This window comes from Neophocaena asiaeorientalis, unplaced genomic scaffold (assembly GCF_003031525.2).
Source record: "Neophocaena asiaeorientalis asiaeorientalis breed wild unplaced genomic scaffold, Neophocaena_asiaeorientalis_V1.1 scaffold461, whole genome shotgun sequence".
Classification (NCBI taxonomy): domain Eukaryota; kingdom Metazoa; phylum Chordata; class Mammalia; order Artiodactyla; family Phocoenidae; genus Neophocaena; species Neophocaena asiaeorientalis.
The window spans coordinates 1,652,821-1,675,995 of NW_020173230.1; the positions used below are offsets into that span (position 1 = coordinate 1,652,821).

General features: G+C 44.8%; 1 protein-coding gene across 1 annotated transcript; it reads left to right on the forward strand.

Moving 5' to 3' along the window:
- Positions 1–231: 231 nt before the first annotated feature.
- Positions 232–21,723, forward strand: ARPC1A (actin related protein 2/3 complex subunit 1A). The gene is made up of 9 exons (XM_024745515.1): positions 232–381; positions 2,190–2,294; positions 8,737–8,959; positions 11,271–11,378; positions 13,879–14,091; positions 16,377–16,452; positions 16,649–16,842; positions 19,680–19,770; positions 21,340–21,723. The coding sequence occupies exons 1-9, from the start codon at positions 264–266 to the stop codon at positions 21,376–21,378; spliced, it is 1,167 nt and encodes a 388-aa protein (XP_024601283.1). The 5' UTR covers positions 232–263; the 3' UTR covers positions 21,379–21,723.
- Positions 21,724–23,175: the final 1,452 nt, after the last annotated feature.

Below are 23,175 nucleotides of genomic sequence, written 5' to 3' on the forward strand. Positions count from 1 at the left end.
TTTTTATTGTAAACACGTTTTTCTGTTTGTAATTAATAAATAATCTATGGGATGATCATTTGAGACTGTGTGAATATCTTGTACCCCAACAGTCCTTAACTCATGGTTTTAGAGTCCCTTGATGTGGTTACAGTGCTAATTGTATTTAAATGATTAAGTTTTGACATTGAGATTGGTCTTTTTCAATGGGAGAATTGTTTTTTTTATCCCCAAACATTTCAGGATCCCCAGACAACTTAAATATGGGTTGCCTGCCATTTTAAATGCTTTTTCTGTTGCTTGTTGCAGCTTTCTGTCCTTTGAACACACTAAGAATAATGTCCCTGCATCAGTTTTTACTAGAGCCAATTACCTGTCATGCCTGGAACAGGGATCGTACCCGTAAGTATGCTATTAACTTTGCTCCTTTATTTTGGTACCTTTGATTCTTTTAGATGTAGGTACTTTTGGGGATCACATATTTCAATATCATATGTGAACAGGACATAGATATAGCTTCAGAGAGAACTAGGTCAGTCCTTTGGTTTACAGGTAGAGAAATCAAGGCTGAGAGGGTTGGAAGGACTTTCCAGTGGTTACACCCAAGTTAATGTCAGAGCTGTAATTAGCACTCAGGCCTTCTGGCTCCTTGTCCACTTCTTTTTCTACAGTACCACCTGGAGGACAGTTTATATCAGAGACATCTTTCATTGCCCTAATAACCCAATGTCTGGGATGGTTGTACAGTAACACTCACCACCCAGCATTTAGTCAGAATACTAGGACCTAGATATAAGACACATATGGTTTCCAAAGTGGCATACTGAGAGCAGTATTTAATCTAGTGTTTACTATGTTATTCATAATAAGCTTGAGTTTCCAGTTTTATAGCTCTAGCAAACTAGAAAGGGATGGAGAAGACTTTTAGAAGTAGGTGTAGTACAGCAAGCAAAGTGCAGGTAACATGACAAGGAGAAGGCAAAAAAAAAATCTAAAAACAGACAGAAGTGTAGTATTATGCCCATGAGTTATTTTTAAAAGTTAGGTATTTATTCACTGTCTAAAATAATAGCCTTATTGAAATATAATTCACATGTCATAAAATTCACCCTTTTGAAGTATACAGTTCAGTGGTGGTTAGTATATTAAACAGAATTATGCAACAATCACCACTGTCTAGTTTCAGAATATTTTCATCACTCCAAAAAGAAACTCTGTGCCCATTAGCATTCACTTCCAATTTTCCTCAAAACTTCCAGCCCTAGGCAACTACTAATCTGCTTTCTGTCTCCATGGATTTGCCTGTTCTGGATATTATGTATAGATGGGGGAACTATTAAATGATTGACCTAAAGTTTGGGTCATAGACTTTAATTTTAAGAAATCGATATTTATTTTTTAAAAGTGGATGAACTAGAAAGGAAAAAATACCAGTATAAGTTTTAAAAAATCCATCATATATGTATATTCTTAACATTTTAGATTGGTCTAAGAGAGTTCTCTTGGGAATTCTATTTTGTGATTTATATTGGCTTTATTGTAAAGAAAAACTTCAGTATATTTTATCAGTAGTATCAAGGGTTGTTGGAGGTTTTGTTTGTTTGTTTCTTTGTTTTTATAAACTAGTGGTTCCAGCCTGGGTCTATGATAGCAGTAATGAAAGCCTATGAGCTATTTTTAGTATTTCAGAAAGTCTAACAGAAATAAAATATTTGTCTTTAATAGTGTCGTACAGGCAAACTAAAATGTCAGATATATTTACTGTGGACTAAAATTATGTCAGTTAAGGGAATTCCCTGGCGGGACTCAGCACTTTCACTGCTGGGGCCCTGGGTTCGATCCCTGGTCGGGGAACTAAGATTCCCTCAAGCCTAGCGGCTGGGCCAAAACAAAATAAAATAAATAAAATAATATCAGTTAAGTATAGTAATATTGTTTATTTGTTACTAGTTAGAACTTTAATTGACAGTTGTATATGTTTCTAATAAAATGAATTTTTAAATTCAGTTTTTCTAGAAAACATTTTAAAATATGGAGTACAAGTAGAGGTAAAAATAATAAAGGAATTCTTCAGGACGAATATTGGCAACCATTTTCTGAAACCGCTTTCCTGTTCCCTCCTTCAGTCTGTTATTAAAATGCCAACTGTAACATCACCTTTTTTGTGACAATTTCGAGTTCAGGTGTTAACTATTGACTTTTTTCTCCAGAGATTGCCCTTAGCCCCAATAACCACGAAGTTCACATCTACAAGAAGAACGGGAGCCAGTGGGTGAAAGCTCATGAACTCAAGGAGCACAACGGACACATCACAGGTAAAAAAAGGAGATCACATGAGCTTAGTATGGCATTTCCAAGTCTAGCACGCTTCTGTGTAAACAGATAGCCTAGTAAAGGAAGCCTGCCATGGTACTTAGTGCAGCATTTACTGATTTTTCTTGAGAAAATTTGAGAAAATATATAATAGTGACCTCAGTTTTTAAGTGCATCTCTGAGCCCAGCTGGTATGCATTGCTCTGCTAATGTTACAGAAAACACAACCTACTCTGGGGACTAGAGAGCTTAGATTAGATGAGACATGAAAGCGAAAACCAGACAGCACGTCAGCTGTGTGCAACCGCAAGCCAAGCTGTGTTCCCAAGTCCTAAGGGAACGCTGTGTCTTCCAAAAATTTCCTGTATGTTGTTTTTAGGGCAAGGAAGACATTCCAAAATATTGAAAAGGACATAGAGTGATATAACAAACACCCATATTCCTGCCACCCAGAATTAGCAGCTATTTATATTTTTTCCTGTGCCAGAAAACTTGGGACACAAAGATTTGATTATAAGAAGTATATTATTATAAGAAATATTATTCCAGATAATGGTAAAGTCTCCTGTCACCCACCACCAGTCCTATTCCTCTCCCCAAGAAGACACTGTAATTGGTATGACATTGTCCCAGTCCATTTTTTATACTTTCACATACATGTATGTGTGTGTGTGTGTGTGTCAGTGTGTGTAAGCAGTCTTTAGTACTATTGGCTAGAATTTTTAAATACTGCATAAATGGTATCATAGCATGCTTCTCCTGTGGCTTACTTTTGCATTCCACATTGTTTCTGAGTTCTCTGTATATAGGTGTATCTAGATCAAATTGATTCCTTTTACCCGCTGGGTAGCATTTCATACTTCATCTATTTACTCTTTCCTCCATTGAAGGATATTTAAGTTGCTTCCACTTTTTCCCTGTGACATTTTAGTGCTAAATTGAGCGTCCCTGGGCAGATCTCCGTTCAGGTGTGAATGTCTCTGGGAGACTTGCTGTACCACAGGGGTGCAAGCATCTTCAGCCTTGCCAGGCATTGTCAGATCGCCTGCATTCCTGCAGCCCTGATAGGAGTGCTTTTCTTCCCACACTCAACACATGCTTGATAGAAGCAGACTGGCTGATGAGTGATCTTTGCTCACTCTATAAGCTGCATTTCTCTGATTAATAGAAAGGTTGAGCAGATGTTTATTAGCCACCTGGGTTTTCATTTTCATGACTTTACTGTTCATAACTCCTAACCATTTTTCCATTGAGTTTTTAACTTGTTCTTGTCAGTTTGTAGAAGACTGGATCTTAAAGCATTAGCTCTGAGGCAGATTCCTAAGTGTACAGTAACTTTCATCTTTGACAAAAACTATCAATGAATAGTTGGGTAAAGGTAGCAAGCAGAGCAGTGTCGAGTTTTATTAAGCAAGTGTGAAATAAAGGAGAAGGAAGAAAAAATGGAGAATTTTTACAATGTTTTCAGAATTTAGTAAACCATATCTTGATACCAGATTACAAGACAGTGTATTGCTTTGTTGCTAAATCATGTCTGGCTACTTTTTTTTTTTTGCGGTACGTGAGCCTCTCATTGTTGTGGCCTCTCCCGTTACGGAGCACAGGCTCCGGATGCGCAGGCTCAGCGGCCATGGCTCACGGGCCTAGCTGCTCCGCGGCATGTGGGATCCTCCCAGACCAGGGCACGAACCCATGTCCCCTGCATCCGCAGGCGGACTCTCAACCACTGCACCGCCAGGGAAGCCCTGTCTGGCTACTTTTTAAAAAAACATACTAACTTACTGCTGCGTTCAGGGAGAACTCTTAGTCTTTGACCCTTACTACCATAGTTTCTTTTTTATCCTATTTTCTAAGTGATTCAACTGCTTTAAACAATTGGCCAAGCACATCAAAACTTATTCTCCTTAACTTTTCAATTATAAATTTCTCACCGCAGTCTTGGGTTTCCCTTCTCACAATGATTTTTTGCACTTAAGTGGGCAGCACAGGGACTGATGGTAATTTTCTTTTTTTTTTTAATTGGGACACTTGAGTTTTGCCTCTCATCCCCTAATATACTGATTAGTTTAAATATATCCTTCCCCCCAATCAGAGAAAAACAGCATGTTTTGACCCTCTGCACCCCTTACATTGTATCCCCAGCAAAAACTTAATGACCATCCCTTCTTGTTTTTACCAGTGCTTTGTATGTGATATCAGTCAGGAGCCGACTAACTGTATTACCAAACCAGCACCAAAGACGTAATTTCTATTTTTGTTGCTGTTGCTTTCCCATGACCTTATTTTTATGAGGTTTGGCCTATTTTCTTTAAGTCCCTTTGCCAGTGGCCTTACAGCCTAAAAATAAGAACACTCATATTTTAAATTGGAATTTTAACATTAGGAAATACTTATAAACGAGAAAGGGCCAAGATGAAAGACCAAAGAAATAGCCAAAAAAGTGAAATGGTTAGTTATGTCCTTTTTCTCCCCCTGCTTCTCTTCTGGAATCCTTTGAACTTGGGCCTGTTTCCTGTCCAAATGCTCAAATGACATTTTTTTTTAGATCTGAAAAAACTGTTGTTGGAAAAGTCTAAATATAACTCTGTGGCAGGAGACCAAGGATCAAACATAATTTCTCAGAGAGATAGTAACTACGGAAAAAGAAAATTACTCTCTGAAGCTTTTTAGAAGAAAAGTCTGCTCAGTACTACAGAGAAAAAGAGTATGGCATGCATCAAAGGGATATCAGAGTTCTGGTGTTTTTCTCTGACTTTATTCTTTTGTGTTAAATGCTTGATCACCATCTCCTTTAAAAAAAAAAAATTTTACTGTGGACACTTTTAAATAGAAAGCATATAAAAGCAGAGTAATGTAATGAGCCCCTGATATACCCATGACTCAGATTCAGCAATTATCAATTCACAGCTAATCTTGTTCTCAGCTCACTCTCAACTCTTTTTCCTGTACTATTTTCAAGCACATCCCAGACATTGCATCACTTCATATTTCAGTTTGCGTCTCTAAAAGGTAAGGACTCTTCAACAATAATCAATACAATAGTCTGTTTTAATTGGCATCCTAATAAGGTACACACATGGTTGTGATCAGTTGATCTATCTATTAAGTTTATAGGTTCCCTTCTTTCTTTTCCTTTGCAATTTATTTGTTAAGAAAATTGAGAGGGCTTCCCCGGTGGCACAGTGGTTGAGAGTCCGCCTGCTGATGCAGGGGACGCGGGTTCGTGCCCCGGTCCGGGAGGATCCCACATGCCGCAGAGCGGCTCGGCCCGTGAGCCATGGCCGCTGAGCCTGCGCTTCCGGAGCCTGTGCTCCGCAACGGGAGAGGCCACGGCAGTGAGAGGTCCGCGTACTGTAAAAAGAAAAAAAAAAGAAAAAAAAAGAAAATTGAGAAATCAGGTTGTTTGTCCTGTACTGTTTTCCAGAGCCTGGGTTTTATGGATTGCAAGCCCGTGGTGTTTCACATATTTCTCCGTCCTTTGTGTTTCCTGTGAATTGCTAGTTGAAGTTAGGTGGTAGCAGGTTCTTTCATGAAGGAGGCACATAATGTCCGGTTGTCTTTCTTTCTGTGATGTTAGCAGTTGTTGATGATTAGTGCCTATAGCCATTAATTTAATAGTGGCTGCAACATGATAATATTCTAAATCTATCATTTCTTCTCTGTTAGCTGGAATACATTCATAAAAGAGATGCTTACCTTCATCTACTATTTGGTTATCCTGAAATATAGTTAGTATAGGAAAGACAGGATAGATGTTAGATTCCTTTTCTTTTCCTTCGAAGTCTTCTAATGGCAGGAAAACAAAAAAAGATGCAACGCTAAATTAGCAGGAGATGAGAACTTGCCTTTACTGAATATTTGCCCTTCCCACTCTCTTTTTAACAAGTGTGTGTTTTAAAAGAGTTAAAAGCTAATGTTATCTAAAAACAGGTTGAGGCTACGACTCTGGTTTTAAAACTCCTATATTCAAATGAAAGATGTAGCTACAGAAGTAGACTTAGAACTATAAAACGAAGCAGAAGGCAGTTCCTTGTATTTTTCTTAGAGAATAAGGATCTATTGATTTTTTTTTAAAGCACCTCAGGAATTCTTATAAAATACATACGTGTGTAATTAAAGTGGTGGTGATATTGGAATGGGGTGAAATTTGAGATTGTCAAAATCATTACAGAATCACTGAGTTTTCTCGTTACAAGGCAATATTCTGGATATTAGAGGATGTATTAGTCTTCTATCGCTATGTCACAAATACTACACACTTAGCCACTTAAACCAAAACACACTTATCTCACAGTTTTTTGTGCGTCAAGAGTCTGGGCTTGGCTTCTCTGGGACCTCTGCTCAGGGTCTCACATAAGCTGTAATCAAGGTGTCAGCCACGGAAGGGCTGTTCTCATCAGAGGCTCCACCAGGGAAAGATCTACTTCCCAGCGCCTTCAGGTTGATGGTGGTAGAATTCATTTCCTTGCAGCTGAGAGAGTCATGGCCGCTTGCTTCTTCAACAGAGAGTAACAGAGAAAGACCTTGAGAGTCTCTAGCAAGAGGGGTGCCGTGCTCTTAGGTAATCTTGTGCACTAGTCACATCCATCTCACCTTCCCAGCATTCCACTGGTTAGAAGTGAGTCAGGGGTCCTTCCCACAGCCACAGGGCGGGGGGTCCCACAGAGTCGTGAACAACAGGAGGTGCAATCTCGGAGACCACTCCAGGGTCTGCACCACAGTAGTTTCAGAGACTCGCTTCATATTGTCAGGAAGCTGGTAATCAAGTTAGGAGAACAAGATAGTCATAAAAATAACTATTTTGTATCACACTTCTGGGAATTTATCATAGAGATCATTTTAACCAGAGCAAGAAGGTGTGTGCCTGAATGTTTATTTCAGTTTTATCTATTCTAATAAGTGATTGGGAATAAAACGTACAACAATGGGATGTTTGGGGAAATTATTATGATAAGATCAGTGTTCTAAATAATGTACAACCACTGCTGATTTATAAAAAACAGGAGAAAATGTTTGCCATGATATTAGTATCCTTTGCGGGAAGAATGTGTGTGAAGAATGGAAGCAGGGCTTTTTTGACTTTGCATGTGTCCCATTGTGATGTTTGTCTCATGATAATATGTGGGTTTGCTTTTGTAGTTAAAAATAAAATTTAGGGCTTCCCTGGTGGCGCAGTGGTTGAGAATCCGCCTGCCGATGCAGGGGACACGGGTTCGTGCCCTGGTCTGGGAAGATCCCGCGTACCGTGGAGCGGCTGGGCCCGTGAGCCATGGCCGCTGAGCCTGTGCGTCTGGAGCCTGTGCTCCGCAACGGGAGAGGCCACAACAGTGAGAGGCCCACGTACCGCAAAAAATAAAAAAAATAAAATAAAATAAAATTTAAAATCTAATAAAGAGAGCTGCAAAGCTGTCCTATAATGAATAGATTTAAAATAAAAATACATATCACCGAGAATACACTTCCCCATCTTTTTCCCTTCACTGGTATGAATAATTGAGCTGACTATTCCTGTAGGTGAATGAACATAAACTGTTCACACTACTAAAGTCACTGGGATTTATGGCTAATGGAGACTTTGATTCTTACTTTTTTCATGTAAATGTTAAGAATGTTAATTATTTTTAAAGAGATATCTGTAATAAAAAATTATTAGTAGTATTTCTATACCTTCAGTGTTAAGTTATACTTATAGAAAATACCTCATCAGTAACTATAAAATGACTGAATCATAGCAGATTTTACTCTTGTTATATAACAAACTGACCTTGACTTTGGGATCCTTCATAGAGGCACCAAGTAAGTAAAAGTCTGATCAAATAAGAAAAATAAATCTTATATTCAGATACATATTTAGGTCTTTTCCTTGTTTAGATGCAAAGATACTCAAAGACTCTTTCATAGAACCTGTATCACGTAAAAAAGGTATTTCGGTTAGTTTAAAAAACAGTGAGCTTCAGAAGAATCACAATTTATATTTTCCCCTCTATACTGATGATTGTTTACCCTATATGTTGTTTTATTTGTAGGTCATATAGCAGTCTTTCAGTTAATATCATGGACCAAGGTCTGTTACTGAATGAGTAAAGGTACTTTCAGAGAAAAAAAAAAAATCCAATAAAGAAGGAAGAAAAGGGTCTTCAGATCAGATATTCTAAAGATATGTGGCTGGGTGTTAAGAATGCCCCTGCTTGGTTTGTAACCTCCGCAATTATAACAGCTCTGTTCTGCCTGGCCTCCAGAGGATCCTGAGTTACGGAACTTTGCAGAGAAACATCCTTGCCTTTGTGTGTGAAGTGGTGACCAGGACCATAGGTGGGGAAGGATGGGCTGGGGAGGAAGGTCCCAAGCCCTCATCCAGCCCTGCCACGCCGGTGCCCTCCGGCTAGTGCCGTGTCAGTTGTCAATGGCCAGGCAGAGCAGATGTCACCACATCTCAACTTGCAGGTATCGACTGGGCTCCCAAGAGTGACCGCATCGTCACTTGTGGGGCTGACCGCAATGCCTACGTGTGGAGTCAGAAAGATGGTGTCTGGAAGCCAACCCTGGTGATCCTGAGAATTAACCGTGCAGCCACTTTTGTCAAGTGGTCCCCGCTAGAGAACAAATTTGCCGTGGGCAGCGGAGCACGACTCATTTCTGTTTGTTACTTCGAGTCCGAAAATGACTGGTGAGCAACATGAGTATTTTTATTTCTCTGTAGAATCATACATTTGGACTGCTGTGTCCTCGGTGACTTCTTGAGGCACTGGGTGGAGGCTTAACTGTAACTTCATCTTTTCCTCATCTGGATATTTTTTTTTCCCTTTGAAATTCTCCATTCTCTCTGAACATTTTCCCTTCTTCTGTGTGCAGTGAGTCCAGTCTCACATCTTTCTCATATTAATATCGAACTGTGGTTTCCATGTTCTGATCTCCTGACTTGTTTGTTCTTTAAGATGCTACAACTCTTCTCACTCTGTACTGTCTAAATTGCTGTTTTCTTACTCTGATATATAAATTATAAACTTGAAAGATGCTCAGTGCCCTAAGGAAGTTTTTTTCCCTATCTCTATTGACTTAAAATATCTAGGAGTCTTACAGATAACAATATTCTCCTTTCTTTAAAGTTTTATACCAAATCTGTGTCCTGGTATAATATTTTACTTGTTTAAACTGTTAAACTTTAAAATTTGACCAGAATCTCAGAAATATAATCAGGCTGTTGTACTTACTTTATACTGTAAACCACTTGGAGCTGAGCCAGTGAAAATACGGGGATTTACTTAATGGCTAAGTAAGTTATTTTAACTACTCCTTCCTGCTTACTTTGATAAGGAAACCACTCTGCTCTACCTGGCACGTGTTCAGAAAGGGTGGTAGATACGCTTCAACATGGAATTGTCATTTAGTGCGAAACTGGCAGTGTTTGTACTAAAAATAGCCGGGTACACATTACTCTTCATGTGTCACTGTCTGAAACAAGGAAAGGAAGGGATTATCACATTACAGTTTGTAATTTAGTAAAACCTCAGAAATTTTGATTCTTTGAAACAAGTCTGTGAATTTGCACCAAGATTGAATTTTGAGTTGAAGACCTGCGGTTTTTCTTGCTTGCAAGCTTGCAAGCATGTGTAAAAATAAGGCTAACAAAATGTTGCCTGCAAGAAATTGTTTAGAAGGCTCACTGTAACAAATAGATTAGAAACAGCTTTTTTCCTGGGTAGCTTTCAACCTCAGTGACTTTGCATTTTTATTCATTGAAAAATAGTCTCAGATTCAGGCAAATTGGGCTTTACTGTAGTACGAGGTATTGTCCCTTGATCAAGCCATTATATTTAGGGGAGTGTCTCAGCTATGGCACTATAATTCATTTGTAGGATGCGAGTACTTTAAAACAACCTCTAAACGCCTTTAAGGTAAAATAACTGTTATAAAACAAGTCAGAATGTTGTCTGCTTTTCAGAAAAGCCCCTACGAAAAAGATTCTATAGAAAAGTGATTTAACATTCAAGGAAGGGCGCTCTGCTCGAGAGTAAGTCTCTCAGCTCCTAAGCAGCAGAACAGCATTGGTCTTTAAGCAGCAGTTTAGGGATAGAAATTGAATTAGGCCAGAATAATGACTGATCTTAGACATAAATAAACATTTTAGTGGAGCTAGAGAGTTAGTCAGAGGCCCATCGCCAGCAAGAGGTTCTGCTAATTTCTTGATTTCTCTGTGAAAAAATAAAGAAGTTGCAGCTTCTCAGAGACTTAGAAAGGAAATTAAACTATTTTACAACCCAAACTTAACCCAAAACAAAGGAACAAATCACTGAATATTTGTAATAAAAATTCAGCAGACTTCCCTGGTGGCGCAGTGGTTAAGAATCCACCTGCCAGTGCAGGGGACACAGGTTGGAGCCCTGGTCCGGGAAGATCCCACATGCCGTGGAGAAACTAAGCCTGTGCACCACAAGTACTGAGCCTACACGCTGCAACTACTGAAGCCCGTGCATCTAGAGCCCATACTCCGCAATAAGAGAAGCCACCGCAACAAAGAGTAGCCCCCGCTCACCAGAACTAGAGAAAGCCCACGCACAGCAACGAAGACCCAACGCAGCCAAAAATAAATAAATTTATTTTTAAAAAAAATTCAAGTGATTTCAAACCTCAATTTTTATTTCAAAGGTTAGAGTCACACATAATGTGAAAGTCCATGGGGGACGGTATGAGAGTTAATCCATAAATATACTTAATGATGAGGATCCCCTGGTAGCCGGGAAAGTTCCAAACTGGCTGCTCTGATGAAAACGTCAAAGCCTGAAAGACAGGAGAGCAAAGGGGCCACATATGGTTCCCCTTCCTCTCTTCCTCTAGAAATGCACCTTCTCTCTGGTAGAACACTCGGTGGCCACGTGAGAACCACGTGTAGGTGTTTTCGCCTGACACACACTTGTAGGTCATTTGGGGACGGTTGCTTGATGCGTGGATAAACTAAAATGGGTTTTCTCCTTTTGTAGGTGGGTAAGCAAGCACATTAAAAAACCCATTCGCTCCACGGTCCTCAGCTTGGATTGGCATCCCAACAATGTCTTGCTGGCAGCAGGATCCTGTGATTTCAAATGCAGGTGGGAACCAGTGAGGATTGGTAGACGGCCTTGAGCTCTTCGTTTTTCATCTTTCAGCAAGTATTTTTGAGGTTCCTTTTCTTTGTAAGGTACTGTGCTAGGCCCCACGAGGGTCCCAGAGATGAAAGGAGCTTGTGATCTAGAAAAGGAGCTACAGCAAGTGCGGAAATCAGGAGGTATCAATAGAAAGCAGTGGACCAGGAGGGGCAGGCGGAGGGATGCAAGGGCAGAACCAGGAAGTTTCCTCAGGCAGAACATCCAGGTACAGGGTCCCCCGCTCCCACGGTGTTATTTCTCATTTCATAACCCAGGCAGCAGACTGGGCAAATTCCAGAGTGAAACCAAGATCAACAAAACAGAGCTGAACAGAGCACTGCTGAGCTGTTATTGTGCGGTTCCTTTTCAGTTAAAGCTCTTTATTTGTCATTAGCATGAGACTAGAAGAAACACAGCCACTTTGCTGAGAGCTTTAAGGGTCATACAGTGTAATTGCTTTTTAAAGCTGTTCTTTATCAAGAAGGCTCCCCCCTCCCCACCCCGGCCTTAGCCAGAAGAAAAGCAAATGTTGCTTCATGTTGACTCCGTGGTGGGGTGCAGCATTCTTTGGTAAGCTATGTGGAGAAATTCCAGAAAACCTGGCCAGTGATTTATATCCAAGAATCCTCACGGGGTTTTTGGTTTGGGATTTTTTTTTAAAGGATATGTGTGGGAATTTGGCTGTGGGATGGGAGTACAATAGTGTCAAGGTACTTTTTGGAAAAATATTGGCTCTTCTGCTTGAGAACCAGTGTTAACAGTAAAGATTTTTTCATATTCAGGAGTTTTGTTGTTTGTGATGTGTTACGCAGAGTCATTCCAGCTCCCTTAGAAGATGCAATTTAACCATACCACCTGGGTTGTCAGGCTGTGTCTAAAAATCTCCTTGTACAAATAGCTTACAATTCTTTTGTTAACATTAATTTCCAGAAATAAACTTGGCTTTGACCTGTGGTCCTGTGGGTAAGGGTCTTTTCTGTTCGAACTCTCATTTTGGCAGCACAGTTCTTTCCTGGCTTCTGATGACTAAAGCAGTAGCCATCGTGATGCAGATTTAAAGCACAGAGATTCTGAGGTCACATCATCTAACTTACAGATTAATTCGAGGCTTCCTTTACCTCTCCACTGTCCTGCCTCTTCCAGAGCTGCTGCCGCCATTATTGTTTTAGGGGGAAAATATCCCAGATCGCTTCGGGAGGCTTTAAGTTTCAGAAGTTTTTGAAGAGAAGCTGTATAAAGAAATAGCATTGGAGGGCAGATCCCCAGCTGTTCTATAGCCCTTCTGCTTCCCAGCTCTGGTCAGAACATCCTTACGCACAGCTTCATGGAATTAGAGAAAGAGACTGATGATCCTAGGCTGTAAAGGACCCGCCGTCATCCCAGACTAGACCTGCCACAAATGCTGGACAGTGGACCTGAGGGTGACACTAGGGAGAGCCTACCCACTCTCACTGGCCTCCCTTGACTTTCTCTTTGGATGTCTCTTTCTTCCTTTCTTTCCTTCCTTTCATTCCTTTCCTTCCTCCCTTCCTTCTTTCCTATCTTTCTTTCCTTCTTCTTTCTTTCTTTCTTTCCTTCTTTCCTTCTTTTCTTCTTTTCTTCTTTCTTTCTTTAGTTTTGCCAGGTCTTAGTTGCAGCAGGCGGGCTCCTTAGTTGCAGCATGTGGGATCTAGTTCCCTGACCAGGGATCAAACCCAGGCCCCCTGCATTGGAAGCATGGAATCTTAACCACTAGACCACCAGGGAAGTCCCTCCCTTTCTTTCTTTAAATGAGTTAATGCTAGTGGTTTATTGCAGAGTAGCAAATAGTTTCCTCTCTCCTACCATTTGACTGTGTGGGCTCTGGACTGCTGTGTTAAGAATGATGGTGAAGCAGACACGAAAGTATGCTGTGCTCATTTAGCAGAGTCTGCCATGGGCCAGGGAGCAGAGAGGGGCAGGACAGCAAGGTCCTCCCCTGGATGCACTCCAGGAGGGAAGGGCTTTTGTGTCCATCACTTCTAGAGCTATGCCCTGAGAGTAGTGCCTGACACGACATAGGCCAAACTTGAATTGACCTGTAGGCAGCCCTTAGAACCCTTCTGTGTCTTAAGAGGTTTGTGTATCTGAACTTGTCTGTCATCAGGTTTTGCTTTTTTTTTTGCGGTACGTGGGCCTCTCACTGCTGTGGCCTCTCCCGTTGCGGGGCACAGGCTCCGGATGCACAGGCTCAGCGGCCATGGCTCACAGGCCCAGCCGCTCTGCGGCATGTGGGATCTCCCCGGACCGGGGCACAAACCCATGTCCCCTGCATCGGCAGGCAGACTCTCAACCACTGTGCCACCAGGGAAGCCCATCAGGTTTTGCTTTTGATGAGTCAGTATCTTTTCATTTTGGGACACCTTTCAGCAGCTGCCTGTGACCTGTTTCTATATATGCATATTTTCATTTACTCTTTCTTTCTCTTCCTGCCCTTAAACCACAGAGTGTTTTCTGCCTACATTAAAGAAGTGGATGAGAAGCCAGCCAGTACACCCTGGGGCAGCAAGATGCCTTTTGGTCAGCTGATGTCAGAGTTTGGTGGCAGGGGCACTGGCGGCTGGGTGCACGGGGTCAGCTTTTCCGCCAGCGGGAGCCGCCTGGCCTGGGTCAGCCACGACAGCACCGTGTCCGTTGCCGATGCCTCAAAAAGTGTGCAGTGAGTATCTGCCTTTGTCTGGACTTAGAGAGGAGTGGGGTGGGATCTCAGCAGCTGGCCTGAGGCTGCCCTTCCCTGGGTATAAGTGCAGGGCACCAGCATAAAAATCTGAACCAGGTTGCAAGGCAGCCTTTAAAGTTACCTTCGCACGTTTAGATTGTCCATTTGGGGAAATTTTGAAGACTTAGGTCTCACTTCCAGAAATACTTCTTAATGGAAGTGCTGATTGTGATTCCTCCAAAGGAGTCTCCTGGTTTGCTCCTGGTAAGAGTTCCTTCAGATGGCAGTTTAGTCTGTTCCTGTGAATTCCTCACAACATGTAAATGGCATCCAGCAGCCTTAGATGAAGTGGGAGATGTGTTCTTACTCTGTGTAGTCAGTGGACAGTGCTCCATTCATGTGGGCCTTCATGCAGTGACACTTGACACCCTGGGAGCCAGTCCCCCTGGTGTGTGCACTGGGGGAGCCCGAATCGCAGAGACTCGCTGTGAAGAGGTGCCTGCTCAGCCCTGAGGAGAGCAGTGTGTGTCTCATCAGACTTCAGTTTGTGTCTGCTTATCATGTCTAGAGGGAGAGAGAGGGTGACCGCAGTCCTTTCCGCTTGTGAATCTTGGTTCTGTCCTGGTGAATCCTTTCCGTTGGCAGCTAAAGGTAACCCACCTGGGGCTTCCCTGGTGGCATAGTGGTTGAGAGTCTACCTGCTGATGCAGGGGACACGGGTTCTTGCTCCAGTCCGGGAAGATCCCACATGCCGCGGAGCGGCTGGGCCCGTGAGCCATGGCCAATGAGCCTGCGCGTCCGGAGCCTGTGCTCCGCACCGTGAGAGGCCACAACAGTGAGAGGCCCATGTATCGCAAAAAAAGCAAACAAACAAAAAAAAAGGTAACCCACCTGTAAGGGTTTCCTGACTTGTCCCCTGTGCAGGGAACCAGTCACATCTGACTCCCACTGCCCCACACTGACAACAAAGTGACATTTCAGAAAGAATATATATTTTACTGATTGGGGTGAATTTTTTTTTTTAATTTTTAAACACACCCCCAATCTAAATTATGAAGCCTTCCAGAAGATTTCTGTACATATGTAGACACATATATCTTTTCATTTTTAACTCCACTGGGATTATGGTATACATTTTGTATAGTAATTTGCTGTTTGTCATTCAATAATGTTTTGTCATGGCTATTTGATTTCTGTACAGTTTATTGTAATGCATAATAAGCTCTTAGTACATGCTTATATTATAAGCTCTTGTCTACCTTCATATTGATTTATTATTTGGCTTCTCCGGTCCTGCAAGTCAGATTACATCTGCAACCCTTCTCCATATCAGAGTATTTCATGTAGTAAGAGCCAGGTATGCCACAGGAGAGCCTAAGATGAGGTGTTAGTACTTTAATCCAATACCATTCGTACTGAAGGGGATAGGGCAGGGGTGTCTCCTGAGACACAGTTTCAAAATGCATCATCTTTTACATGGAGCCATATGATCCTACTTCATCAACCAGCATGTTTGCTGCCATATCTGTGTAATCTCTCGGCCAGATGATCATGAAGCATACATGTGTACACACACACACACACACACACACACACACACACACACACACGGCCCATTCGCATGTGAGCTCCTGGCTGGCCAATACTGTGTCATGTTCATCGGTGGCCGTAGCTCCTGCCCCAGTGCCTGGTGGGGCACAGAATAGACTCCCATAAATGTCTGTGGTCCCAGCCCTCTAGGAGCCCATGTGAGCACAGGTGAGGAGAAGGGAGCAGAGAAAGGCCTTCAGTCCTGCGTACCGGTGATAGTCAACTCTAGGAGGCCAGAGAGAAGAGCAGCCACTGCAGGCTGACGTGGTCCAGGAAGGCTGTTCATGGGGGTGATGAAACTCAAGCCGAGTTTCAGAGACTGGGTGGACTTTGGAAAAGCAGGAGGAGCAGAAAGGGCGTGTGGGTAACGGGGCAGGGGGAGCCAAGGCCGAGGCGGCAGAGAACCAGCGCTCCTGGGACCGCAGTGTAGGGCAGTTGGTGGTAAGCAGGGGTGCAGGAGGGGTGGGTGCAGGAGGGGTGGGCACAGCCAGAGGGGGCAGAGGCCTGCGCGTCTGCGGGTCACCTCAGGGCTGGCTCATGATGGAGATTCCTGGAGGCTTGGGTCATGGGACTCCTCTTAACGTAAGTGTTTGTTCATCCTGCCAAGCCCCCATGAGAACAGGTCCTTTGTCGTCTGTGTCTGAAGAGGCTGCGTGGTCCGCTCCATCTCAAGTTAACACTGTTCTTGTGTTCAGGGTCTCAACTCTGAAGACAGAGTTCCTGCCCCTCCTAAGTGTGCGCTTCGTCTCGGAGAACAGCGTCGTGGCCGCTGTAAGCATCTCTCCTGCCCCGGGGCCTGTGCTTACTCTCCAGGAAGGGAGCAGGGCGTGCCCTGTGGCTGTGCGCACGAGCACGGAGCAGCAGCCTTGTAGGGGAAGCAGCTCTAGAGGCTCCCATGGTGGGGCCGCTCTGCTGGGGTGCTCGCTGGGCGCACACCCCGCAGGGCCTGACTGATCCCTCGTTTCAGGGCCATGACTGCTGCCCCATGCTCTTTAGCTGCGACGACCGCGGCTGCTTGACCTTCGTCTCGAAGCTAGACATCCCGAAACAGAGCATCCAACGCAACATGTCGGCCATGGAGCGCTTCCGCAACATGGACAAGCGGGCCACGACCGAGGACCGCAACACGGCCCTGGAGACGCTGCACCAGAACAGCATCACGTAGGTGCCGCCCAGCCCCTGGCCCGACGGCTGTGCAGAAGTGTTAGGTGACCGGGCTGCCCTTCTCCCCTCTTCGTTTCCTGATGGGTCCCTGTGATGTTCTCTGTCCTGCAGGCCCAGACATCCGTTCAGGAATGGGGGTGGTGAGGGGTCTGTAACTTCCCGGCTGCAGGCTCTTACTTCCAACTCGTCACAGAGAGCGAGCCGCCCCCACGTAGTCATTACGTCCTTCAGGGCATAGACGGTCTGGGCGTCCCGCGTGCGGAACGCAGGCCCTGCTGCGGGCCCGTGAGCTGGCGCGGCCTGTCATACAGCCTCTTCTGGGTCTTGCTTTCTCAGAAACTTGACTGAGGACAAAAGGAGACCTTCCTGAATGTCGTGTTCCTCTAACAGTGAGCACCTGACAGTCATATCCTTTTTGAAAGGTAGCTGTCACTTCAGCCATGGATTTCAAGTAAGGTGTACAAGTAAGAAGATAGTTTAACTAGAGGGAGAGATTTTTCAGCATCATTATGACAAAGCCAAAAAACTCCTTATTTTTCATCAGGCGTCTGTGATTAAATAAGACAGTAGAATTGTGTCGTGTCTAGAAAGCTTGGTGGTTTTTTTTTTAATCTAGAGGAGAAATGCACTGTGTTCTTTTTTTTTTTAATTTATTTTTGACTGTGTTGGGTCTTCGTTGCTGTGCACAGGCACTCTCTAGATGTGGTAAGCAGGGGCTACTCTTCATCAGGGTGTGCTGGCTTCTCATTGCGGTGGCTTCTCTTGTGGAGCGTGGGCTCTAGGCGCAGGCTCAGTAGTTGTGGCACACAGGCTTAGTTGCTCCGTGGCATGTGGGATCTTCCCGGACCAGGGCTCGAACCCATGCCCCCTGCATTGGCAGGCAGATTCTTAACCACTGCGCCACCAGGGAAGCCCTGCACTGTATTCTTTGACTAGACCTTTTGTGTTGAGAGACTTTAATGTGGGTGATGATCATGGGAAGAATGATGGAAACCTCTAGACTTTCTCTTCGAGAGAATGTCTTCTTTTTTTTTTATAAGATTCGTATTACTTTCTTTTTTTTATTATTTACTTGGCTGCGCTGGGTCTTAGTTGTGGCATGCGAACTCTTAGTTGCAGTATGTGGGATCTAGTTCCCTGACTAGGAGTCAAACCTGGGCCCCCTGCATTGGGAGCTCAGAGTCTTAGCCACTGGACCACCAGGGAAGTCCCTCTTCAAGAGAATTTCTAACTGCAGGTTGTTATGTTCAGCGGAAAGGGCCACTGGACTTAAAATAGGCTGGAAATAATCTGTGCTCTATTGAAAAGTAGTCATTTGAAGGCATAGCAGAACTTTTCTCCACACTTTTCAAGTTTCTCTGTCTTGAAAGATTTTCAAAATTATTTTCTGTGAGGTTCTCTTAAGCTTCTCTGCAGACTGTGTATCTGTAAAGAGACAGCTCTCATTGCCTTTTTGAGACTTTGAGGTTAGGAATAAAAAGACCCTTGCAGGTTGGCGTGACTGCTGCCAGATATTAAGTCCTCTTTACCCTAGAGCAGGGTCAGCACACTTTTTGTATAAGGAACCAGAGAGTAAATTTTAGGCTCCGAGGACTACATGGTCTCCATGACAACTACTACAGCCCTGCCATGTGGCCTGCAGGCTGCCATGGACAGTACAGAGATAAATATGCATGGATGTATTTCAGTAAAACTTTATAGGGACTTCCTTGGTACCACAGTGGTTAAGAATCCGCCTGCCAATCAATGCAAGGGACACGGATTCAAGCCCTGATCCAGGAAGATCCCACATACCGCAGTGCAGTTAAGCCCGTGCGCCACAACTACTGAGCCTGCGCTCTAGAGCTCACCAGCCACAACTACTGAAGCCTGCGTGCCTAGAGCCCGTGCTCTGCAACAAGAGAAGCCACCGCAGTGAGAAACCCACGCACTGCAACGAAGAGTAGCCCCTGCTCACCGCAACTAGAGAAAGCCCACGCGAGCAGCAACAAAGACCCAACGCAGCTAAAAATAAATTAATTTAAAATTTTATTTAAAAATAAAACTTTATAGACACTGAAATGTGAATTTCACATAATTTTCATATCATGAAATAATAGCCTTTTAATTTTTTTCTAAGCACTTAAAATTGTAAAAGCTATTCTCTAGCCCATAGGCTGTGCAGAAACAGGTGGTGTGTGCCATCCCCTTCCCTAGAGGGAATGTTCTAGGCATTTCGGGGAGAAAGACAAATATTGTCTGAGCTGTGGAATTGGTTTTCTTGAAAGTTTTTCAGATAATCAGGCTAAGTCAAGTTGTTTCATCAATCTCCTCTGCTGAGCTTGGTTGGAATTTTGTGGTGTGTCTGAATGTTGCCAATATTAATAATGATTAATTTCAAATGTAAGGAGAGCTTTTGATTCATATGCCCTCATTGTCCTAGAGGGTAATTTGGGAGTTTTGGTTTGGAGCCAGTTGGATTTCAGTCGTGCTTCATGATGCCTCTAGTATTTTTTTTAAGCAGTGTGTCCATTTCAGTCACAGCTGTGGTCGTGGCCTCTCCTGGCTCCGCAGGGTACACGCTGTGTGGCCTGAATTGTCCTGCTTCTCCACGTCCCTCTAATTAATGCACATTCTTAACTTTTCTCTCTTTCCAGTCTTTTTCTTTTCTGGACATCTGGTAATAAAATACATTTTAATATTTTCTGAGTCAGATGGCTACAGACTAATATCTATGGACACTTTAAAGGAATTGATAGTTCGTTTCCTGAAGACGCTGTTACCCTTCTAGGAAGGTTGGAGCTCACTTTCACCATGTGCCTTACAGTCTCTCTCTTGTCTTTGCCTTTTTTCAGTCAAGTGTCTATTTATGAGGTGGACAAGCAAGATTGTCGCAAATTTTGCACTACTGGCATCGATGGAGCCATGACCATTTGGGATTTCAAGGTATCGTCTATCTTTCAGAACAGATCTCGTTTGTGTTAAAAGTCTTCCCATGAGAAGACTGGTCCTCATTTCTTGGACCCAGCCGTCAACTGCAGTGCACGTCAGGAGCGCAGTGCACTGGCTGTGGTTCTCTTGAAACCCTGGGAGTTGTTAGCAGGAGAGAGCCGCACTTGCTCACTGAGGTGGAGTCCACACTTCTGGATGTCCTCGGAGTCACTGAGGGGGGCTGGGGGCTGCTTTTGTGGCGGGCCCCAGGTTGGGCCCGGACTAGCTGAACTCTGTAGACATATGTTTATGGTTGACACCAACTAATCGGATCAGCACTCACTGCCTGCCTGCCGGGTGCCGGGCCAGGTGCTGGCATTGAGGACGTGGACGTGAAGGAGCCCTCGGGGAGCTCGTCGTGGGAGAGAGAGGAGGGTGGGGGTCGGGTGGAGCTCCGGGAGAGGAGCCAGCGCCTCTGTTTACACCTTGAGGAGTTGGGGGGCTGCGCGAACTGCCTGAGTTGCCTCTCTGGGCGAGCGGTCTGAGCTGCAGGGGCAGCACGTGCAGAGCAGCCGAGCGGCTCAGGGGGCGCGTGCTGCACTCAGGCCCTGCTGTGGGGCCTGCGGAAGCAGAGCAGAGCGGGCCCTGCCTGTGGGCAGCTGGGGGCTGCTCTGGAACCGACGTGGAAAGGCACCTGCTGTGACGTGCAGGTGGCCTGGACTCTGGACAGAGGCTGCTGGAGTGAACGGGTGGCAGGGATGTGCCTCCAGCCGTGCTGGGGGGCAGGGGGTGGCCAGGAGGTTCTGGACTAGAGGGATTTAGGAGGCCGCGTGGAGGGGTGTTGTGACCATGAGGGACAAACTCCGGAGGCCTCTGCACCCTCCAGCTTCGGGGTTGGGATAAGGAGGCGGGGAGGAGGGGCGGGGCTAAGAGAGCAGCTCCGGTGTGCAGCTCTGCGGACTTAACCCCCAGAAGTTAAACGTTTACAGAATTCTGCCACTGCCTGTGCGGTTCCATGATTGATGTTGCTGCCTCTACAAGTCTCTCCTCACCCTTGTTACCTTCACCTGCTTTGGGGCATCGTGCACCTGTGCAATTAGCTCCACCTGGGCAGGTAGCTCCGCCCTTCATCCTTTGATCCCTGCGGCCAAGTCCTTTCTCTCCTGTGCAAGTGAGCTGGGGAGTTCCAGCGCATTTTCCTCTCTGGTCCGTCCGCCTTTGAGCACCGCTAGGCGTTGTGCACCAGGCTGACTGCATGAGGGCCACAAAAACACGGGAGTGCCTGCCATCAGGGCACCTGGAGTGAGGGCCAGTGACACAGATGATAAGCACATACGTGCCCTGGGAGCAGGCGTGTGCCCAGAGCCTGTGGGCTGGGGCCTAGGGGACAAGGCGGCGCAGGGCCTGGAAGGGCCAGCAGGGGGAGTCCTGCCTGGGAGAGTCTCTGCAGGCCATAGTCCCGGAGCCCGTCTCAGAGGGAGCGGGTCACAGCCAGGAAGGAGGGGGTGTGGGGTAGTGCCTTGGGGAGAACGCCAGGATGGCCGGTCCCCACTGACCATCGGTGTTCTTCCTGCCGCTCTCCAGACCTTAGAGTCTTCTATCCAGGGCCTTCGGATAATGTGAAGCTGAGTGAGCCGCCCAGATCCAGCATGAGGACGGACAGGCTGCGCCGGGCAGCTCCGCCATTCGCATGATGGGCAGGAGAGCCGGCCGCCAGGAAACACTGAAGACACATATGGCGCAAACCTTGTTGTGTGTTTTGTTTGAGGATAATTGGTGAAAGTGTTGGTTTTTTAAAAGCAGCAGTGATTTGGGTTTTGTTTTTTGTTTTGCTATTTCATTCCATTCTTGACCAAAGCTTCTCTTTAAGTAGTTTATTATGGAAAATTGTCACACTAACTTAAAGGAAGGGGTGGGGGAGGTATGTAAATTGTTCGCTACAAAATTAAATAAAAATACTGAATGTGTTCTTGGTTTTGTCTCCTTATACCGTTTGCATTTTTAGTAGGAAAAGATGGGTAAATTCTTTGTTATACTAGTTAGTTTTTAGGGTAGAACCTTAGATTCTTAGTTTCTTATATTGAGCCATCTTGTACAACCTTTACCCAAAAGAACCGGTGCAGGACTTCGGCAGAGGAGGCCTGCTTGCATACAGGCAGCAGAGAAACCCGCCTCCAATGAGCAGCCAGGGAGCCCCTGCCCAGTGCCCGTGGCAGGCGTGTGCAGGGGAGTGTGCAGTGGGAGAGAAAAAGCACAAGTTGTCATTTTGGTTTAGAGATTATTGTACCCAAACTAAGTCATCTTCATCATAATTAGACACAAAGTTTGACATTTCAAGGCTGAGACTCTTGAGAGGCGCAAATAAATGAATACAGCGTAGCCTAGAGCATGGCTGTGTGCCCAGAAGCGGAGCAGTGATTCCAACACAACTCTGGTAGTTAGGACAACGCTGGTAATAGCACTTCTCAAAGGACATCGTGATATTCTTAAAAGAGTAAATTTGCCCTTTTGCTAACCCATGGGAAGCATTACTTCCCTCCAGGAGAGAATCCCAGCACCTGGACACCTGCCTCTTTCCGTTTGCTGTGGCATCCTCCCTGCCCGCCCCCCAGCAATGGCAGGAGCTCCTTTGTGTACACGTGTTTGTACCAGTACATCGGCAAGGCTGTCGTGACAGAACAAGGATAGACAAGAGCAGGCCAAGAAACAGGAATTAGCTACCAATTTCTTTTTAGTTTCATTAAATCACATGGTTTGGGAGCAATTCCAGAGGTTTTTAGAGAAACAATGTATTCTGTGAAAGAAACAAATTTACTAACTTGGCCTCCAAGAACTTAAGCCTAGAGTCATCTTTTTTCTTTTTTTAACTTGGGCCATCTCACGTCCATGGAAGAAGGCCCATCCCTGTCGTGGCAGCCAGAAACCCGCAGTGCTGGGGTCTGAGATGGTGGAAGGTCCCTTCTCATCTCGCCCTGCTTGTGAGACTCCGAGCAGTCCTCGGTCCACAATCGCTACCGATTTGGAGGGACAGTGGCCAAAGCCCTTTGATTGGAGGCTTTGGTGTCAGGTCATAGTTCTGCCAAGCTGCGTAGCCTTGAGCAACATAGTTAACATCTCTGAGCCTCACTGTCTTCACCTGTAAAATGGGAGTAGTAAAGGGTTAGCAGTTCCTGTTATTCAGTAAAGCCGAGGTTTGCCTTCAGGCTTGGCATTGGCCCTATACTAGGCCCCCGGAGACCCTTAATAGCAGAGTGGGGTAGGGTGGGAAGTGGTGTAAGAAGGATTCTGCTAACCAAAAAAAGTTTTTTCTAGAATATGCTGAGAAAACTGGGGTTGGCCTCAGAACCCAGAATGATTGCTTGGGCATGGCCCCTTCAGTTTGACCCAACAGTCACACAAGTGGTTTAGTTCTCATGTGTG